We start from the raw sequence: 21564 nt of genomic DNA on the forward strand, positions 1-21564 counted from the left end.
CCCTAAAATGTCGAGAAAAAGTCTCGTTTTGGAGGGTCTACCGGACGACCTGGACCGAGTTACTTCCAAATTAGAGTTGTACTTCAAAAACAAACGGAGGTCCGGAGGAGAGATTTTAGAGCTGCACGAGGATCCCACTGATAAAAGAAAGGCTTTGCTTGTCTACTTCGACGATGCAGGTAATACTAAGGTTGTCTGTCAACATGTATCACCATATAGGCAGTCATATATCATCCAAATATGGCTTCGTGGAAGGAGGCAAAATAATTCTTCGAGATGAATAAACTAGACAATCATCATTGCTCGCACCCCTAAACGACTGCTTTAAGGACCTGTAACGTGTTTGTACTCGACAGTGAGTTAGTGACCTGTCACACTTTATGGTATTTTTATGTGTCATGGTCTCACTATAATATTCCTATGGACTTACAGTGTTTCAGTGGTACTCAACAGTGGGTTTTTAATGACTTGTCGTAGCCTACTTTATACGGAAGTAATGGTGTGCGTGTGTGTGTGTGTGTGTGTGTGTGTGTGTGTGCGTGCGCAGGGACCTTTGGATGTGTAATATTCATTCCGTTCCCTTATCTCAAACTTATCTCAAACAAAGTAAAATTCATCGTTCATTTAGCCTACAGCAAAGAATTAAAAAAGAACATGTACACACGGTAATCAGTTTATGCAAACATTAGCTGAAGTATTCTTTCATTTCACTCTGTGTATGCTATCCAGATTTATTATAAGATCACTGTAGTCCGTTTGCATGAGGGATTGAGGTTGATAGATTGTCATTTTCCTCTCTAGCTCTGCAGAGGGTTTTGGAAAAAGGAAAGCATCAGATTGATTTCAAAGAGCCATTTGGGTTGGTGGAGGTTCAAGTGAAATTGGCTGAGGATGTCCAAGCACAGGTGAAGAAGAAACCACCAGTTTTACCTCGTCCTGACAAAGAGAAGATCAACCTGTGGAAATCTGCAAACAACAAGCCTACTGGAGAAAAGGTTATCATTTAACTTTCTGTCCTATCAGTTTTGTTTTTATGATGATGTTGTGGATATTAACCTCATTTGTCATTGTTGTTACAGCCAGTCACATCCTGTCCAGCAGGTAAGAGAGATTTTCCCTGAATATTTCCATCCACATAGCAGTGACAGATTGGATAAAGGCTTGTTTTAGAACCTTTCTCCAATATTTGGTTTCAGATACTGTGGAGGATGAGGACACACATGCACAGGCACTCTCACTGCTTGTCACCAGTGAGCACAAGAAAGACTTCCTTCAGATGTATTTCGAACAGTTTGCCTCAGAAACCGCCTCAGAACCCATTCTTACTAAACATGCAAAAAATACCTGGATCCTCCAACTGTCCAATAAGTCAGGTAAATAAAAATACTTTCTTTTACATTGGCCTCATTTCAATGTATTAACCCTATTAACCTTACTGCATGAGAACTTGGTGAAAATAATACAAAATTTACTTTGCTGGGTGAAACAACACTATATTACTATATGTACTATATACTGTATAGTACTGTGCAAAAGTCTTAGGCACATGCAAAATAAATTCTGTAAAGCGAAGATGCTTTCCAAAATTAGGAAATTAAAAGTTTCTAAATATTACAAAAATATATATATAAAGAGCAGTCTGACACTAATGCAGAAAACAAATAAACATCTAAGACAACATTTATATAAAAACTCTAGGGTGCCTAGCCTTTTTTTTTTTTTTTTTAAATGTATTTATTTTAATTTATTATTTTATTTATTTTGAATCTGTCATGCAGTCTGGCACCCACTGTTAAAATACTGGAAATCATTTTACAGTTTTTGATTATTTTGATTAAGATGCCACAACAACCAAAAAACACAACACTAGAACATTTTGCAAATGAAAATCAATTTATATAGCATTAGGCTTTTTGTCAGTGATATTACATTTTGAAAAATATAAAGCCTTCATTTCAATTGATTTTTTCATGTTTCATGTTAAATTTATTTAAAAGCTTATAATCCTTTCTGTGAATAATAATTGACATTATTCACATTACCCTCTCCCTTTTCTTTGGTCTGTTATATACTACAATATACAGAGATGACATGTTATTATGCCTATAGTGGCGTAACCTATCACTTAGTTGCAGTATGAGTTAATAAGGGAATTGAACATTGGCTTACAGGTATACAGTTCATCCTGTGAAACATCTAATTCTGTCTGTTCATATCACTAGCAAATCACCCAGACACAAAAATGTCCACCTTGTAATTCCATTATGTTCCATTCTCACAGCAGAGACTAAATTGTCACATGCCTTTTTTCCTTTCAGACATAGAGAAAGTCTGTGCCAAGAAGGTGCATGACCATGGGATATCAGTGGAGGTCTACAATGTAAAGACTGCGGAGGGGCAGCTGGACCCCAGACGGTTTGTCCTGAGTGGGTTTGATGACAGCTGCATACACAGCTTTGTCTCTGTGTACATCGGCAGCTGCAGCCACGGGGCTGAGCACACCTTGGAGACCCTTGATGATGGAGACAGTATAGTGGTCACCTTCAACCAGGACATTGGTGGGTATACGTAAGACATATACATACATAAAACAATTCCTAATATCAATTAACATAATTAAGACAAATAACATGATTACACTTGCCTCTTTATATGAAGATTCAGTATGCTAGTAGAATTTCAATATAATCATAGGGAATTTTGAATCAAGTGACATTTTTTAAAAAGTGACACCCAATCCCCCAAGCTGATGGAATATCTGAAGACCTAACATTTGTTAGAATAGGTTTAGGATGCGTTTTTTTAATACTGACTTGAATTTTCAGTAACATTTTGGAATGAAAATATTCATGTCCACAGATGTAAGCCACTTCCTGAAGAAGTGCTCCACCAAGAAGTTCCAGGACAAAGAGATTGGGGCTCATCGTTTGGAGCTGACTGACTCTGTTCTTGTCCAAGGAAACATGAGTCAAATCTCAGAGGAGGCCCTCAACCTGTATTTCTCTAATAGAAGAAGCAGAGGGGGTGATATTAAGACGCTTATCTGGGTCAGCAAAAACAAGAGCGTCATCATAACATTTGAGCAATGTGATGGTAAGTTGTTTGAAAGGTTATGTTTTTCTTACTGATGAAATAGAATTATAGATTTGTTACATCACAGAAATTAAAGTATTGGTTTGTAGCGATGAGGTAAAAGGTTTCACCAAACCTCAAACACAGAAAAACGTACTCACTTTCTACTTCATGTCACTCATTATGCTTTTTTGTTCCACAATAACTGGAGAAGGTTGGTATTACTTACGAATTGGTCATGACCAATCAAATTATTGGAGCTAAATATTCCACAGAATGACTTTGACTTATGAAACCATTACACTTTGAAAGGACCACACTTGGACATTGCACACCAAGCTATTCTATAACGGGATTTACTACAGCACAACAATTAATATATGGTTTACACTGTAATCCAAGATGATATTAGACGGCTGACCACCTAACAATGAACGTCAGAGATGCAATTCAAAGTCAATTTATTGATACTTCCATAATGCTTTCCATTCCAAATGGTATTTGACAATCACTTATATAGCTTTAGGAATGCATGTGTCCACCTTGGGGGAGAGGAGGTGAATGAGAGGCTGCAGTGCAAAAGTCTCACTTGTGCACCTGTTTCTCATGGGAACATTTAGGAGAGTGGGACAATTGGGTGCAATTGGGTCTAGACCCTGTAGGGGCAGCACTATGACAAATTCACAACAGTTACAGTAGTTGTTATACCGAATCAGGCACAGATTCTTGCTGCAATTTAGCATAGGTTTTCTAACAACTGTATTTTTTTCATCTCCTGTTGCAGCTGCACACAGGGTGGCAGAACACAACCACACTCTGGCTGGAGAGAAGCTCATTGCTCAGCTCTTCTACTCTAGGCTGCAGAAAGCTTTGACAGGACAAACATCCTTCCAGCCAAGTATCACAACTAATGCAGTCATTCCTGTCAGCACAGAGCTCCTCAGATTTCTCAGTCTCAACGGGTTCCACAAACAGGAGTTCACATCCACACTTAAAAAGGTCCATGCTAGCATTTCCATAAAGATGGATGCCAAACCCCCTCAGATGGAACTGAACATGTCCATAGACAAGCAGTCCTTGGGCGTGCTCCGACAGGGCCATTCCTGGGAGAGGAACGTGCAAAGAGAGGCTCAAACCCAGCTCGGGAAATATATGGAAGAACGTATACCGATTGAGGGAGAGGTTTGGCAGGGAATTGAGAAAAGTTGCCTTGAACTCAACATACCTAATGCCTGCATCTCTTTCAACATCAGCACCTCTGAGATAGTGGTGGTTGGAGTGCAAGCTGAAGTGAAGACACTTGTGGAAAAGGTCAGAAACATGGCGGAAAAGACCAGCAATGACCTCCAAATAAAGAGAGATACAGTAGAGAAAAAAATCGACCTGAAGTCAAAGGAAGAGCTAGATCTCATCTGGGATATTGTATCTGACAAATTGATAGATGATGTGGGACTATCTAAAGACGACTTTAGCTTTACCATATATCTAAAGGGCCTGAAGAATACAGTAAACACAGCAGAGAGGATCATCAAAAAAGCCCAAGATGACGTAGTTTCCAGAAAGCTTGATCTGTCCCTTCATCTGATGAAGTTCTTGAAGTCACTTGACTTGAAGAAACTACAAAGCGATCACTTTGCCCAAAACAACATAATGGCTGTATTGTTCGCTGGTGAGGAGTCCTTCAAAATCCTTGCTCACAAGGCTGACATTGACAGAGCCGAAGACAAATTTCAGGAGATCATCAAAGATGAAGTCATTAAAATTTCTAGAGAACAAGTAAGTGTAACCAGGGGTGGCCAGTGGGAACAGTTTTTGGCTGCGCTCAAAGGAGATCTTGAATCCAGACAGAACCATCAAAGTATTAGCATCATGCCATCAGGGGAAAAGATTGCAGTATGTGGATTCTCTAATGTGGTGACAGATGTGCTGTGCAAGATAAGGGGATACCTGGAAAACAAGAAGCGAGTCACAGTAGATGTGCCTTTGAAATCTGCACTGGAGCTGAACTTTGTTGAGTCTTGCATGAAGCTGTCAGAGGACCCTGTCCTCAAGGCTTTGGGTGCCACTACATTGCCCTGCAAAACCCCAGGATCGCCTTGCGTAAAAGTCACAACCTCAAGTGACAAAATCAAACAAGCCACAGATGCAGTGACTGTCCGGATAAATACAATAATAACAGAGAAGCACATGTACCCAAAAGCCGGAGAGGCCAAGGTCCTGGAGAAGAATCAATTTATCCTTATGGCTCAAGCTAGACTTTTGGGTTGCAACCTCCAACTATCACAGCCAGTAACTATCAACAATGAGCAATACAGCTATGATATAGAAGGGAGAGTCACATTGACCCTTGGACAGGGTTGTATTTCCCAGCAAGCAGCAGATGCTTTAATTTGCCCAATAAGCAGCCTGGCCTTTGACAACCCCGTTGCGCAACAGTTCCTACAGTTTGGAGGGCCAGAGATTAAGAAGGTGATTGACAAGTTCCTGAAGGAGAAGCAGAGTCTTATGGCAGGAGATGTGGTCTTGACCAACTCAGGCAACCTCAAATCCAAGAATCTTTTATATGCAGTAATCCCAGTTTGGGGGAAGGACTCCTCAACTCTTCACACAACCTACCTACAGGCATCAGTCCTTCAGAGTCTTGTGAATGCAGCCAACAACCACTGTGCCTCCATAGGCATGCTAGCAATGGGATGTGGCACCTTTGGGTTTCCCGTAAAGGAAAGCTGCAAGGCAATTATTATGGGAATCCGGAAATTTATTACTATGGGCCTTAGAGACTTGACAGACATTTATGTGATAGACTCTGATGCCAAGGTAGTAGCAGAATTCAAGTCAACTATTGAAGGCATGGTAAGTTAGACTTTGATATCAATCCAATTTAACAAGTTTTTGCGTAGACATAATGTAATAATGTACCAAGTTTTTGCTTTTGATTTGCATGCCTTGATAGGTTTGTGCATTCAAAGAAGTTATCCTGATAATAGTCAAGTGTTTCTTCTCCTCCTATTTTATTAAACAGGGTTATCGTCAAACCATTTCACCAAACACAATATCAGCAACTCCTTCACACAGTGCCTCAGCTCCACTACTACTGCCTAAACCAGACACAAACACCAAAGGTAATTTCTTTAACCAGCACTGAAACATTACTATAATAGAGGGCAGGTGAGGTCATGCTCACATAGGTCATCCTGGTTTTTTTTTCTTTTTTAATATCAGTGATAGGTGGAGTCTCTGTGATTCTGAAGAAAGGAGACATCACTAAGGAGACAGTGGATGTCATTGTGAATTCTAACAACCAGAATCTAAATCTGGACTCTGGTAAATATCTTATTTAGATGGAAGTTGTAAGTGTTCTTGGTTCTAAGTCAGCATTTGCGTTCATTTGTTTCCCAACTGGATTTAGTTCATCTGAGAATGTAGATTTCATTTCTCACATTGCTTCCCACAGGTGTGTCTGGAGCCATCCTGAAAGCAGCAGGAAAATCTGTTGTGGATGAATGCAAGAAACATGGTAGGGAAACTAGCTCAAAGTGACATTTCTAGTAATCCCATTGATGGTTTTCTCTGTCTGGAGTCAGCTATACAACTGCCGTCCAGATTCACTAAGATTGCGTTGTGAGTGCGCTTTTTTGCGCGTCAGGTGCTTGAGAGAAGAGTTTTCGTCTTATTCACAAATACATTTATGCTAATCAAATTTTGCGGCAAACAAGCCCTCGAAAGGAGCACTGCTCAAGCAAATAGCCCCCTTCATCACCAAGTGCAGATTGCTTGTAAAACTAATCCACCAAGGCTGGCACCCTTGCACCCTACAACCCCTTTATAGTTGGAGCATTCTCTTATGCTCTTTGTGAGCAAAGTCTGTACATCATCTTTCAAAGGATATTATATGTGCTACAGTAATTTGGGGGAGTTGGTGCTGTGAAGACTTGTTAGGGAATTGGGCACTGTCTTGATTTGCATGGCCTCGCTTACAAATGAATATGATGTGGGTAAAATAATTAACATACCGGTATGCATGACCATGGCAGGTGCTAAAAGGCTTTATTTTCTGAGCAGTGCTATTTCACAACTTTCCACTCATTTTGCACAGTTAGTGAATAGCATGGCTCTCTGATTTGGTCATTTTGGCGCACTTTTCCCTGCACAAACCTTTAGTGAATCTGGGCCTCAGTGTCTATACATTTCTAACATTGTGTTTCCCAGGTGCCCAGAAGGCTGATGGTGTTGTGCTCACTGGCGGCGGCAGCCTGAGCTGCAAACACATAGCTCAGATGGTTGGACCTAAAACCCCCGCTGATATCACCGCTTCCATAGAGAGAGTCCTTCAGTTGTGTGACAGTAAAAAGGCTGCCACAGTGGCTATTCCTACAATTGGCACTGGTAATATATGTCATTTGGTGGATCTTACTTTACTGTAGGATGAGTGCCCACATCTTAAAGGATAAGGCTGGTGTTTTTTAATGCATTGCTTACCGTCAACAAATCCTATGAAAATAACAAAATCAACAATGCGTTTGCTCTACTCCCGTTACTTTCTGACTTCCCACGTATCGTTTTTAGCCTTCAACCCGGAAGTCATTGGCTCCAATTGTAAGCTAAAAACCTTTAAATACAGCTCACAAAGACATAGTTTCAATTTTAAAAATCGCTAACTGTTACCATGAAAAGTCAGACTAGTTATTACCAAATCAAATTCAAATGGGAACAAATTTTTCATTACGCCGGGGACTATTTTCGGTGCTACGGAACTACTTTCCTGAGATCGCAAACGTGTCTACAGCCGGCTTATTAAGTTGTTTGAGGAAAAAGTCGCCCGGCCCGGTGCATCGCAATGATGAAGTATGCTGCCCAGAGCAGTGGCATGGCTCTTTGACGTGTTTTTAATCGTTTTTTTAATACAATGGAGTTCTATGGCTACTGGGACATGGCTTCATTGGGCATCGGCTACATGGATGAGACTTGTTGGCAAAACAAAATCATTGCTGATTTTGTTATTTTCATAGGATTTGTTGACGGTAAGCAATGCATTAAAAAACACCAGCCTTATGCTTTAAGTATGCAACCCCTAAATCTGTCAGTGCTAGTGGCATTTTCAATTCATTGAGCTACAATGGACCAGTTAAACACAGGACAAGCAAACAGTGAGGCTTCATCGGCAAGTTAATGTGAATATTAAATAGTTATTCTGAATTTAATGAATTTGTTTCACAACACTTCTTTGATATTGATCACTGTTGTCTAACCTGGCAGGAAGAGGTAGCATTGACCCCAGGATGTCTCTCCACGCCATTTTAAAGGGAGTGGAACATCATACATCACACACTTCCTTCTCAAACCTTAAAAATATCTTCATCGTGGCCTTTGAAGACAGGATTTTTGACTCCATGAAGAATTTTTTGAACAAGAGGAATACGACACAGAAAAGTTGTAGTCAGGTAAAATCACATTCACTATACTATATTAATGATTAAACATGCTTTTTTAACTCATAACTCAAATTTAAAATATTTAAAAGTATTTCATCAGATTCACCACACTATTTCCTTTTATTTATGAATTTGTGGCATTTTTATTACCTGCTTCTGTTTTATTTTGTATTTTCTGGAATGCCTCATGATAACAAATTCTCTGCTATTATTTTGTCTAGGCGAGTGCGCCATCAACAAGGACCAAGTCTGGTCTACCCCCAAATCAAGGTTTGATTCATTTTTGGTCATATCACTTTTTCAAAGAGACCATCATCCTGATTTACCCCTGAATGTGTTTGGGTGAATTAATCCCCTGTTTGGTATTTCCCATTACCACTCCACTCTAGTTAAAATCCAAGGTGTCAGGATTGAAGTGAGGAAGGGTGACATTACCAAGGACTCGGTCAAAGGCATTGTGAACACTACCAATGCTGACATCAACTTAAAAGGAGGTTGGTGTACAACTTTCTTGTATGCACATGACCAAAAGAAACTTTCTACCTGAATAAATGTGTGTATATATTTGCACTGTCTCTATAGTTTTATATTATGTACATTACCTGTTTTTTCTTTTATTACCTTCCTGTACTTGATTTCCTTGTTCCACTAATTGCTGCTGAGGCACCTGAATTTCCCCAAAGGGATCAATAAAGTGCTATCTTATTTTATCTTATCTTGATTCTAGTGTGCTTACCATCTAACATGACATTTAAATGTGACACAACAAAAACCCTACTGAAATTAGGCTGTGTTTGTCTTCTCAGGTGTCTCTGGGGCCATTTTAAGCGCAGCCGGGGCTGCAGTCAAACAAGAATGCAAAAACATTCGTGAGTGTCTGTATATTAGTAGTGTATAACGGTATCATCATAATCATTCAGTCTAACCCACTATGCATGTTGGGTGTGTGACACACTTTGATTTGTCTCAATGTGGCTGTGGCCCACTCTCCTGTACTGTGCTTGTTTTTTTTCTTTTTGTGTGCTGTATAATGGTTTAATGATTATTATAGCTACAGTACATACCCTCATTTATTGTCTACTATGCTGTCCTTAAAGATGCACTTAAAGGTGTAGCATTTTAACATCAATAAATCATTACCACATTAAGCAACAGGGTTTATGAGAAATGTGGTCTTAATTTGGAGAAACACTAGCACTAATAATACCACTGCTGTCAGATAGAGGCTGCCAGTCGTCTCCACCACAGTCTCATTTGTTTATAGTAATTATACCAAGGTATCACAATTAATTTGACAATGATATACTGATGTTTAAAAATTAGGGCTGTCAAACGATTGATTTTCTTAATCGCGATTAATCTCTGAATTTCAATAGTTAATCGCAATTAATCACGTTTTTAATCGCATGTTTACAATTCCATTATTTTGCATTTCAAAACAGTTTTTAAGTCCATATTAACAATGTAAAGCAATTCTTACCAGAGTGTCTTGATTGGGAATCAAATGAACACAACACTTCTTAGATGTAGTTTTATCCACAGGTCTGTGGCGATTCGCACATTCTAAAATAGTGCTTTGCCAGCTTTGGCGAAGCGGTTGCCCGCTAGTCTGATTAACGTTAGCACCTGTATGTTTGGCTCGTAGATGGTAGCTCAAACTCGAAGTACTTCGGTGATATTGAAATTTCATTTGACACAAGACGCATAATACTTTTGATTTGTCAACTGAGCCGTCTGGGAGTCTTTTAAAGTGAAACGAGCCATTCAAAATCCCAGCGGTGTCGTTTTTATCCATCACCGCGATGTGAATTACACAGGCAACTACACAGCCAGCAGGATGCAGCAGCAATCCATGGCGCTTGATTAGCCAACTACGGGTGTGTAGAAGGGACAGAATAACATGTGATTAACACGCGATTCAAAAAAAAAAACGCGTTATACATCTGAAATTAATCGCATGCGATTAACGCGTTAACGCTGACAGCCCTATTAAAAATGCTACACCTAGTACTTTTAATGTCTTCGTAAAGTGTGTTGTTAAGTTTCTATGTAAAATGCACTGTAAGTAAATTTGATACGATGTGGTTGGTGCCCTCTGGTTGTCTGTGAAGGGCCTTTGAAGGACCCCGATGCAGGAGTGACTAGTGGCGGAGCCCTGCAGTGCGACTTCATCATCCATATGTTGGGGCCACATTCTGCCGCAGAAGCCTCCGTACGGGTGACGAAAGTGCTGCAACGCTGCGAGGAGAAAAGCATCACTACAGTGTCATTCCCTGCTGTAGGAACTGGTAGGAAAACAACACTTGAACAAATGTGCACGTGCACTACTGTGCATCTCCAATGAACAATTATTATTATTAACAAAAACTAAATGAGACTAAGACTGAAACTAGACATGAAAAAACACTGCACGAAGCTGAAATAAAACAAAAAAGTACACATGATGAAAGAAATGAAACAAAAAAACAGAACAGTTAAAAAACAGGAGTAAAACAAACCCAAAACCCCTGACTTGGCTAGTTTGCTCTATGAAAGAAATGTAGCTTCTGTAGTGGTGATAGGTATTAATGGTGTCTGATATCAATATAATTTAGAGTTAGCTTTAATGAGAATTAAGAACGGGGCACCGGATAACAGACAGCATCAACAGGTCTCATCTGAAGGAGCGAGTTCTCGGCATGTTTGAATTTAAACACACACAATGAGCACAGGAGGTGACTTTATGCAAAATAATATATTTATTATTAAACTAAAGCACACTCAATAATCAGGTAAATACAAGTGAATATAGTACAGTATATACAAGAGGTATACCTATGAATTGTGATGAATCAATGGCAATAGGAATAGATGATCATGTGAATATGCAATACTGATAATTAAACCAACATTTCAGTAGACACAATCATGGAAGATGAGCAATGGAAGACATGAGTCAGCAACGATAGCAATGAAGGGGAGACAATATAACTATCTGGAAAACTGACTTAAATGAATCCTTAAATAACTGAATGGTTACTATACTGTAGGGAGCCGTAATAAAGTGTGTGATATGTGTGAGAAATGTGAATGTAATGGAATAGCTATGTGTGATGTATGATATGATGCCCAGTGGACAATGACCAGTACATACAACACCAGCGGAGGTCCGGAGGGAGATGAAGCAGGATTGGCCGAGGCGCGTGAGTCTGTGAGGAGTCTCGGCTCGACGAGGTGCTGGAGGTTGAAGATCCGACGTCTGTTCAGTTGATCTCAGCAGGCCGCAACAGAGTGAAGCACGCAGGCTGCTGGACAGGGCTGTGGGTCTCTCAAGGCTAACGCCGACCCACTCTGGAGGTTCCGATGGTTCTTCAGAGTTAAACTCAGCAGGATAGCTGATAGCGAGGTTGTAGCAGGCAGGACACACAGACACGTGCTGGCGTGTGTGTGTGTGTGTGTGTGTGTGTGTGTGTGTGTGTGTATTTGTCAGGCAGACAGGCTCTCTTCACTGTTTAGGATGAAACAGGCTTTCTACTTGGCTTGTGATGATGATGCAGTTGAGTCTGTCTTTGGAGACAAACTTTGGAACAAAGTTGTTGTCAGACTCCGTTAGCACACGTGTCGCAACGACGTAAAGTGCACGAAATCCGCATTGGAAATGTGTGTGTTTGGTTTTGTTGTGATCAGTTGAGGGGTGTGTGCGTGGGCTGGCATGTCTAGTGTTACGGCTCATTACATATGCATGAAACCCTAATTTTGGTTCTCAGATCTATCCAATATAATTGACCGTCGTAACATTGACATTATTAAACTCAGCACAAATTCCTGAACACTTTAATATCAAACATGGCTATCTAAGCCCCATGTAAAGATAAAGAAATTGAATAATGCAAATAACTATTATATAAAACATCACAGTTACACATAAAATTAGACATATACATTAGAGTCCCCCACAATGTGATACCCAAGGTTTCATGAGTCTGTATCAAAGATTTCTCCTGATTTTGGACACATTCCAATGTGTCTCATCTCAGACTGTCTGTCTCTTTGGGGATTAACACAGGCAGGGCTGAGTGTTGGAGTTTTATGGTTATTTACCAGGTCTGTTCCCTTGATACCAGCTCTTAGGGGTGGAAATTACATAATTTACGTTGAGGTCAGTGCCCTTTCCTTTTAATCTCACAGTCTTCCCCCACCATACTGATCTGTTATCAGGGAGGAGGCTCACACAAAATGCACAGGACCTTTCCAGATGTGAGATGACAATGATGGTGTGGGTGCAGTTACTACACTTCATTATTGAGAAATTATGTGAGAAATGCTATGTGACCAGACCAAAAGATTCAGAGCAACAAAAGTGAAACATTGGAAAACAATTTCACTTAGATATTCTGCCCCCTTCTCCTACAGGTGGTGGTGGCGTGTCAGGCGCTGATTCTGTTGGTGCCATGCTGCAGGGCATTGAAGACCATTTATCTAACTGTGCCTCTACTGTCCTGAAGCTGATCTTCATAGTTGTTGACCAGGACAAGGTCCTACAGGAGTTTCAACAGGGCCTCGACCAGTGGAAGTCAAATCATGGAGTATGCTTACATTCACATTTCACAATTTTGGCATTTAGTAAATGCTTTTATCCAGCACGACTAACAAAAAGTGGAAGGGCAGAATAAGGTTGAAGCTCATATATTACCAATATTGGCAGTAGTCCCCATAATGGGACTACTACATATACAGTATATACACCCTTCTCTCTATGTATATATTGTATATATATATATATATATATATATATGTATACAGTACTGTGCAAAAATTCAAAAAGCGAAGATGCTTTCAAAAATAATGAAATGAAAAGTTTCTAAATATCAATGTACTATAAAGAGCGGTGTACTGACACACTAATGCAAATAAATACAAATAAACAAACATCTAAGACAACATTTATATAGTCAAAGTGATAGGTACAAATATAACATGACATGGCATCTACAATCATTGCTCCAGAAATGAAATACATATGTGTTTCTATTTCCCACGCTTTCTGACCCAGATGTTGAAAGATAAAGATGATGATGGTGATGAAGATGACAACAGTGATACACAGTCCACTGGTGATGAAGATGACTACAGTGATACACAGTCCACTGGTGATGAAGATGACAGTTATATAGAGTCCACTAACTCAGAGGAAGAAGATGACAGCGCTGGCCAAACACGTGAGTTCTTTCCTCATTTGAAACAAAAAATGTCAACATTTGCAAAATTACCTATCATTCAATCCTCGTACTGTCTCCATAATTCCAGCGACCACCGTTGAAGCCATGATAGGACCAGTGAAAGTCAAGGTGCTTTGTGGTGACATCACCAAGGAGACAACAGATGCCATTGTCAGCAGCACCGACACAAGCCTTAGTCTCAGTTCAGGTATCGTAAAAACCTTCTTAGATCTCTCATAAGGGCTTGACAATATAGCTAAAATATAGCACATTTTGAGAATTTTTGGAGGCATAGCAATATTTGTCTTTTCCAGTATAAATGATACTGTACCAAGTTCAAGTTCATTTATTTATATAGCCCTTCATCACTAGCATGTCTCAAAGGACTTTGCAGAGAAAGAGCCTGCCAAGATCTAACTGATCAACAAGCAATCATAGAACAGAATGATGTAACAGAAACTCAAGGAAGCAAAACAAAGCACAAGACATACGATAGCAAGTTTTAGCAAGACATAGCAAGCCTACCTATCCTAGACAGCCTTAATTAACACCGTATATCTGCAGGAAATCAATGAGTGAAGGGAAGATTAATTATTTGATATAGCCCTTTTTCCTTGTTTGTCTGTGCAGGTGTGTCAGGGGCCATCCTGAAAGCAGCAGGACAAACAGTGGTGGATGAGTGCAACACTCTGGGTATGAGAGCTCAAATGAAAGGTTTTATTCAAGAAAGCTATAGCCTATTATATGTTCAATGCTTATTATTTCTAATACATTTGATTACATGCTCTAAAATGTATCCATTCATGTGTCCATATATCCATTTTCTAAACAAAGATCTTAAGGTATATTTTTTCTTTCATGACTGATATTTTTTAAGAGTAGATGTCAGATTTTTAAATGATCACATACTTAATTTGGAATGAAACAGACATTTCATCAGTATAAATAAACTAAGGGCAGATAAAACCTACTTAAGGGAGCTACCTGTATCATTTTAACATCAATAAATCGTTACTACATTAATATGAGATTAATGTAGTATTTTACATTGTGTGCTACTGGGTCAGATTTTGGCGGGAAATCTGCTGGATTGCTTTAAGGCTTAGTCGCATCTGATTTCGCCTATCAAATTATCTTTACTCCTGGTTTCGAAAAAGGATATTTCAAGTGTGACAGGGTGTTTGAAAATTTGAGGAGGGCACTAATATTCAAGTAGCTACCACTTGACTGTGATGCTATGCTCAATGCCGAGTGGCAACTAGATCTATCAGCTACTAGCATACTAGTTAGCAACCTATACAAAAGTAACCAGTCATCAATTTGTATACAAAGTAAAGTAAAGTAAAGTATTATAATTTTGTTTTTTTACTAACAGCTAAATAGACCCTTTTCACAAACATGGCTGACGTACTTCCGCTTTGTCGGTGTAGGGTATAGATCGGTTCTCACCATTTCCAGCAATGTGAAAAAGCGGACTTTCTCTCGCCTCTGACTCTGTCTGTGATCACTTATTTTGTGTCTCAACATAGTGCATAACACAATACAGGTGTTGTCACTGACATATCTTTCTGTTTCTGCTGTAAGACATCTGCAAGACTATTAAAAAGTGATTTGATCGAGGGCCACAAAATGCTAACTGGCTAACCAAGGCTAACGGTAATTTCTGTGCATAACATTTTGTGACCCTTGATCAAATCACTGTTTCATAGTTTGTGCAGTCGTCTGACAATAGAAACAGAAAGATATGTCAATGACAACACCTGTATTGTGTTATATGCATAACAGAGCTAAAGCTTTCAGAGTTACTGGCAATGGCAAATGGTGGGAGAAGTGAAAGGCCAATCCAACCTGTTTATCCTCTTCAGTAAAGACAAAGACAGGAGGGGAGGGGTGGCAGGAAGCTACAGGGTTTCTGGGAAATGTGGACTTTATTTGGAGAAACACTAGCACTAACAATACATGTGCATGAGATAGAGGCTACCAATTGTCTCCACCATAGTCTCATTTGTACGTTAATTACACTAATGTTAATGTTAATGTTAATTTGACAGTGATATACAGTATTGATGGTTAAAAGAGATACACTTAGCGCCTTTAAACAGCAGGTCAGGTAGTGGGAAGTTCATGCAAGAGTTTTGCTGCTCTGATCCAAAGGAACTCAACCCAGCGATGGTGTCGTCATCACCAAACCTGGCAACCTCCCTACCAAGCACATTATTCACATGGTGGGCCAGACCAATGAGATAAACATCACCAGCTCCATGCTCAAAGTCTTGAAGATGTGCGAAGACCACAAAATCCAGTCTGTCTCCTTCCCAGCACTTGGCACAGGTAAGCAGACCTCAAGAAGGTTAAAATTGTAAATTTCCCGGTAACAAAGTGAAACTATTTTTGCAGGTGCTGGAAGCCTGTGGGCATTCCAGGTTGGGAATGCGATGCTCACTGCAATTGAAGATCACATAAAAACTATGAAAGCACCATCACTTACAAGTATTCACATTGTGATATTCCAAAGCAAGATGATGAAGGATTTTCACGACGTCATGAAGAAATTCAAGACTGTGACTCCCAAGCCAGCTGGTAAGCATGAAGGCTAAAACTGAGGCTGCAGCTCTCTGCCTGTCAATAAGGAGAACTCCCTCTCTTTGCATTCCGTTACTTATTTTGTGTGTTTGTGTATTTTGAGTGTTGTAATTTGTTTCTGTTGTACTCACTTTCCTTCAACCTGCCTTGTCTGCTTCTACCTCAGTTAGTGATTTCCTACATTTCCCAGAATGCCTTTCAGTAACCCCCAGAAAAGGGGCGTGAACTTCCTGCTTTCAATCAAAGGTGGGCGTATGGGCATATAAATATAGCTAGCTAGCTAACTAATTCAAGAACATTAGGTGCATCTATGATCGTGGCCATCCCCTTACTCAAAATTCAGCATGTCTTGGCTGCTTTGCATTCTGGTCTATTGAGGCTACTGTCGGTGGAGAAATTTGTCTCTCTCCTCTTCTACAATGGATTTCTGAGGGACTGACACCAAAACCTGATGTTTACCGTACTGCTTACCACATGTATTCCCCACTGGCCTAGGATCAAATCCTTTCACAGCTTTCTCTCCTGTGTCTTTCTCTTCTTTGCAGCTGTCTAAGTTAATAAAGGTGAGCGGACTTCCCACTCAGCCCACTCTCCTTTTAAAATAATGGCCTTAGTGACTTTCACTGCAACCAGAGTGTCAATCATCACTAGTTTTCATTTTTTAGCATTTAAAAATTTAGCATAAAAATCCATGTCTGTTGAGCTTCTCACACTCAAACCTACCAGCAGACTCTAATTAATATGAGGTTACAGTTATTACAGTATTTTTGTTACTGTTGTATGCCAGTAGGCTCTAAATTGTCCATAGTTATGCATGCGAGTGTCTGTCTATCTGTGTTAGGCCTGTGATAGATTGGTGACCTGTCCAGAGTGTAAGTGGGTAGAGAAAATTAATTTATGAAAATACTTATTTGAATATCCCATTGTCCCCACAGCTGCCAAAAAGATATTCAAAACTCCCCGAAAAACAAACAGTCCAAGCCAGAAATCCTCTACCACAGCCACCCAGCAGCCCACCCTGTGTCTAGCGAATGCGTGCAGAGCAGTATCCTTCCCCGCCATGGAGGTTGAGGTGTTTGGGTGCTCTGCCACCAGCCTGGCCCAAGTCAAGAAGATGATGGACAGTCTGTTGTCTGAAGAATGCTACAGCCAGGACCTGACCTCCAGCCAGCTGCCCTCCCTCCTGGAGCCAGAGAAGCAGGCCATCGTGGATCAGAGCCAGAAGAACCAGGTATGCGTCCTGGTGTCGGGCCAGGACCGGGTCACCGTCTCGGGGAAGAGAGACGACGTTCTAGCCATGGTCCTGCAAATCAACGACTTCCTGCAGAAGGCCAAGGAGAGAGAGAGCAGGGAGGGGGAGGAGAGGAGGCTGCGGGAGATGGTGCGGTGGGAGACCGGGGAGGGCGAGTCCTGGGGAGAACTGAACCAGAGCATCAGCTTAGACCTGGAGCATGCCTTGCATGACAAAAGGCAGAGCATCAGCTACAGCCACCAGGGGGAGACATACACTGTGGATCTGAAGAACATGCAGCGGCGGGATAGTAAAGGAACCATCATGCGCATAAAGAGGACCCTAAAGGCTGATTCTGACACAGGTACAGTCCATTAGAGTTAAGCTGTTTACATGAACCTTTGATACCCTGTTGTCATAAATAAACCAGTAAATTCCCAGAACATTCCCCCTCCCTTTTTGACTGAGCAGTAGGTTACTTCCTCTTCTACTAATCTGTGCGATCTGTGTTGACATCAAAACGCACCCATAATGCCGTGTCAGTCGGAGTTTGTGCAAACATTGAAAACCAAAAGTGAAAGAAGTAAAAAGTTTCCATTCCACAGTAACCTGTTTAATATGGGAGTGAGCTAGGCACCTTAACCAGGTTTCTCTTAATCGGAGTATGATTTTACCTGGGCTATTCTAACCCAGTTCTGATGTTTGCACGTGTTGACACAAAGCAAGACAAAGAATTTAACAGTGATCTGACATACACTTTTAACATTCAGATCAAGTTTCTCACCACGTCTTGTGTACAGTAGGTTAAAGGTTTTTTGCAAAAAATTAATTAATGTTTCTGAATTTTTAGCTGTCATACAGACTCCACCAAGCTGGACCAGAATGGACAACAAGGATATGGACATAATTGACTTGTCTTCAGCCTCAGGAGAGTATAAGAAAGTTGCGGCAGACTTTATTCAAACATCAAAAACCCCCAAAGTTGCCAACCAGCCAATTATTAAAGTGTTCAAGGTAAAGAAACAGATTCTTTAGATGCATACATACATACATACTGCACATACGTACATACATACATACATACATGTAATATTCATACATACTATGTAAATTCATAGATATACTACAGGTAGTTCCGACTGCGCAATCTGATTGGTCAAGTAAGCGTTCTAACTGCACTTCAAATCAGCATAAAACAGCACCGTGCTCAAATGAAAAATACCATATCACTGTGAATATTACGTTTACATCTGAATTTTTTAAAGTGAACTTTGATTTATTGGGCCTTTATTGGGCCAGGACTGGATGAGATTGAGACAAGAAGAAGATAGGGATAATGGGAGATATGTGATGCTGTAGGCCTTCTAACTGCCACCAGCTTGTCTGACATTATTTCCTACTTAGATATTAAATATATGACCAACAGTCAGTTCATTTTTATAGACTACACGCAATATAGTGATGACAAATTTGAATAAATTGTTTCACTAGCAAACTGTGCAGCTTGTTAGGGACTTGTGTTGCTGGATGTGGGTGTGCAGGCTATAAGCAAGGCACTTGTTAATGTAGTTAACTAACTTAGCCTACATTTTACCCTGATGATAAATTTTATGTGGCTATAACCAATATTAGAAAATTAAACAGACTGCATTCATGCAGTGTGTAACTGTTGTATAATCACAATATTACACTCAAGGGTGTAGAGTTTATTACCATTAATATTTGCTATTTTTGGCATTCTGCTCTACAATTCAGTTATTATTCAGAGTCATACAGTCCGTCTGTCAATGTTTACAGATCCAGAGGATTCAGAGTAAAGACCAGTGGCAGAGGTATGCCGTTAAGAAGCAGATACTGGATAAGAAATATCCCACCAACAAGAATGAGATGAACCTCTACCACGGCACCACTGCCGACATCTGCCAAAAAATCAACACCAACGGCTTCAACAGGAGCTTCTGTGGGAGAAACGGTAGGATCTTGCACACACACACACACACACACTTTGTCTACTCACAGAAACGTGTTAGGCTCCGCTCTGGCTTCTGGAAAAGGCTAAGATCCTTTTCGATCAGCCTTTCACTCCTTCCACCGTCTGCCATTGCTAGAAACGCTGAAAGCTTTAGCTCCGTTTGCTCTGGAAGAACAGCGCCCTCTTCCTGTTTTGTGCCGTAAAGCAATCCAGCAGATTTCCCGCCAAATCCACCAGGTGGCACACAACGTAAAATGCAATGTAGAGGCCGGTAGAGGCTGCCAGTGTTCTCGGCAATGGTCTCATATGTTTCCGATAATTACATTATTGCCTCAAAATTTATATTTATTGTTGTGAAAATACTACAAAAAGCACCTTTAAGACACATATTTGCTAAGTTGCTTCTATGTAAAGCTTCATTTTTTTTCCTTAAACTGATGTTTTTGCCTTGTTTTTATGGTTTCTTGTGAAGCACTTTGTAAAAGTACATTCATAACTTCACTTATGTCCTTTCTGGATCTGTTTTCTCAGCCACTGTGTATGGCAACGGCACCTATTTCGCCAAAGAATCATGGTACTCGTGTCAAGACGCCTACTCTAACCCCGACGCCAGTGGGTTGAAGTACATTTACCGGGCGAAGGTCCTGGTGGGCAAACCCTGCCTGGGGTGCCAGGGCATGAAGGAGCCCAGCCCTCTGAACCCCGGCAACCCGCAGGCCGGCCTGCACGACTCCGCCGTGGACGACCTGCTCAACCCCTTCATCTGTGTGGTGTTCTGTGACGCCGGGGCTTACCCAGAATACCTCATCAGCTTCAAAACATCCTGAGATCAAAGCACTGTGAAACAATGATAGCATATTCACATAGGCAATAGCTTGCATTTTCACTGTAAAAAAATCAAATGTTGTGATTATATGATCGTTTAGTGAGGTGGTTCATTCACTATATGTTTTACACTTCAGTGTGTCACGACGTGTCAATGTCATGTTTACATTTTTTTTTTTTTAATATTTATTTTTGGCATTTTTATGCTTTATTCGACAGAGTTAGTGAGAGAGAGACAGGAAGGCATGGGAGAGAGAGGGGGGAGGACATGCAGCAAATGACCGCGGGCCAAATTCAAACCTGGACTGAGCCTTATGGTACGCGCTCTACTCAGTGAGCCACTGGGGCGCCCTACATTTTACCTTTAAGGTATTTGATGGACACTCCTATCCAAAGCGATTCACAGTGAGACAGAGTGGATCACATGCACAATTGTGTTATCGTAATACAATGGTAAAAAGGAAGAGTTTTATCTAGCCACAGGTTTTTACTGCTAATTTGACAGAAATTTCGATGTGTGTTTTGTCATGTATTTACCTCTAGATAAATCATGCAATACTTTTTTTTTTGGCATTTTCGCCTTTATTGGACAGTTCAAAGCTGAGAGAGACAGGAAAGAGAAAGGGAGAGAGAGGAGATACTCATGTGGTACTCATGCCCCACGCAATGCTTTCTTGCATATTCATGACAGTATGCACTGGACAACTAACAGGCTACTAGAATAGAATAGAGAACACAATGTCCATGCATATGGAAATTTGTATTTGGCCTCATAAAGTTAAAAACACAAAATACATCAAGTACACAGAGCATACAGTAGACAATATAATATCAGACATCATAATTCACAGTAGCCTATGTGTGCAAATAAGATGGTAAACTGGTAAAACTGCAGTCAGTGTAGTCCTATGGCAAATAAAAAAATCTTTAAAAATAAACTGTTGAACCCATTTTTAACAAAACTTAACTTTGCTCTTAATGTTGTTGGGAGATATGAAAATGCAAGTATATTTTTCAATGCATAATATTTCTAATTAATTTCTAATCTCCCACAATGTGCCTTACTGATTTATCACTCAATTATGACTGGTGTCAGTTCCAAGCTGTGATTAATATTTTTCTTCTGTAACAGGATTAAGAGTAGTATGAATGGAAATGGACCAATTCATGTAACCAAAGACAATCATGGAATTAAATCAGATGTTAAATGACCTGTGGTTGAATTCATCATTACATTCTGGTAAAAGTCTC

General features: G+C 40.3%; 1 protein-coding gene across 1 annotated transcript; it reads left to right on the top strand.

Annotated features, from left to right (window-relative positions):
• Positions 1–7: 7 nt before the first annotated feature.
• On the top strand, positions 8–20390 carry parp14rs3 (poly(ADP-ribose) polymerase family member 14-related sequence 3). Its single transcript, XM_071912422.2, has 26 exons — positions 8–179; positions 802–995; positions 1080–1101; positions 1197–1373; positions 2319–2558; positions 2860–3093; positions 3857–5925; positions 6095–6194; positions 6295–6396; positions 6527–6589; positions 7282–7458; positions 8329–8513; positions 8726–8774; positions 8894–8998; positions 9311–9373; positions 10616–10792; positions 12897–13069; positions 13537–13702; positions 13791–13910; positions 14333–14395; positions 15857–16033; positions 16100–16282; positions 17221–17880; positions 18367–18530; positions 19314–19488; positions 20020–20390. Exons 1-26 carry the CDS (start codon positions 8–10, stop codon positions 20313–20315), a joined length of 6306 nt encoding a protein of 2101 aa, XP_071768523.2. The 3' UTR covers positions 20316–20390.
• The last annotated feature ends 1174 nt before the right edge of the window (positions 20391–21564 follow it).

This window comes from Centroberyx gerrardi, chromosome 10 (genome assembly GCF_048128805.1).
Source record: "Centroberyx gerrardi isolate f3 chromosome 10, fCenGer3.hap1.cur.20231027, whole genome shotgun sequence".
In the NCBI taxonomy this organism is placed as follows: Eukaryota; Metazoa; Chordata; class Actinopteri; order Beryciformes; family Berycidae; genus Centroberyx; species Centroberyx gerrardi.

Excerpts from the sequence above, each read along its gene's own strand:
- parp14rs3 (XM_071912422.2), top strand. The coding sequence starts at position 8 with ATGTCGAGAAAAAGTCTCGTTTTGGAGGGTCTACCGGACGACCTGGAC. Across the intron at positions 8,999-9,310 it reads TGACATCAACTTAAAAGGAG|GTGTCTCTGGGGCCATTTTA; the intron begins GTTGGTGTACAA and ends TTGTCTTCTCAG. Across the intron at positions 16,034-16,099 it reads CTTCCCAGCACTTGGCACAG|GTGCTGGAAGCCTGTGGGCA; the intron begins GTAAGCAGACCT and ends CTATTTTTGCAG.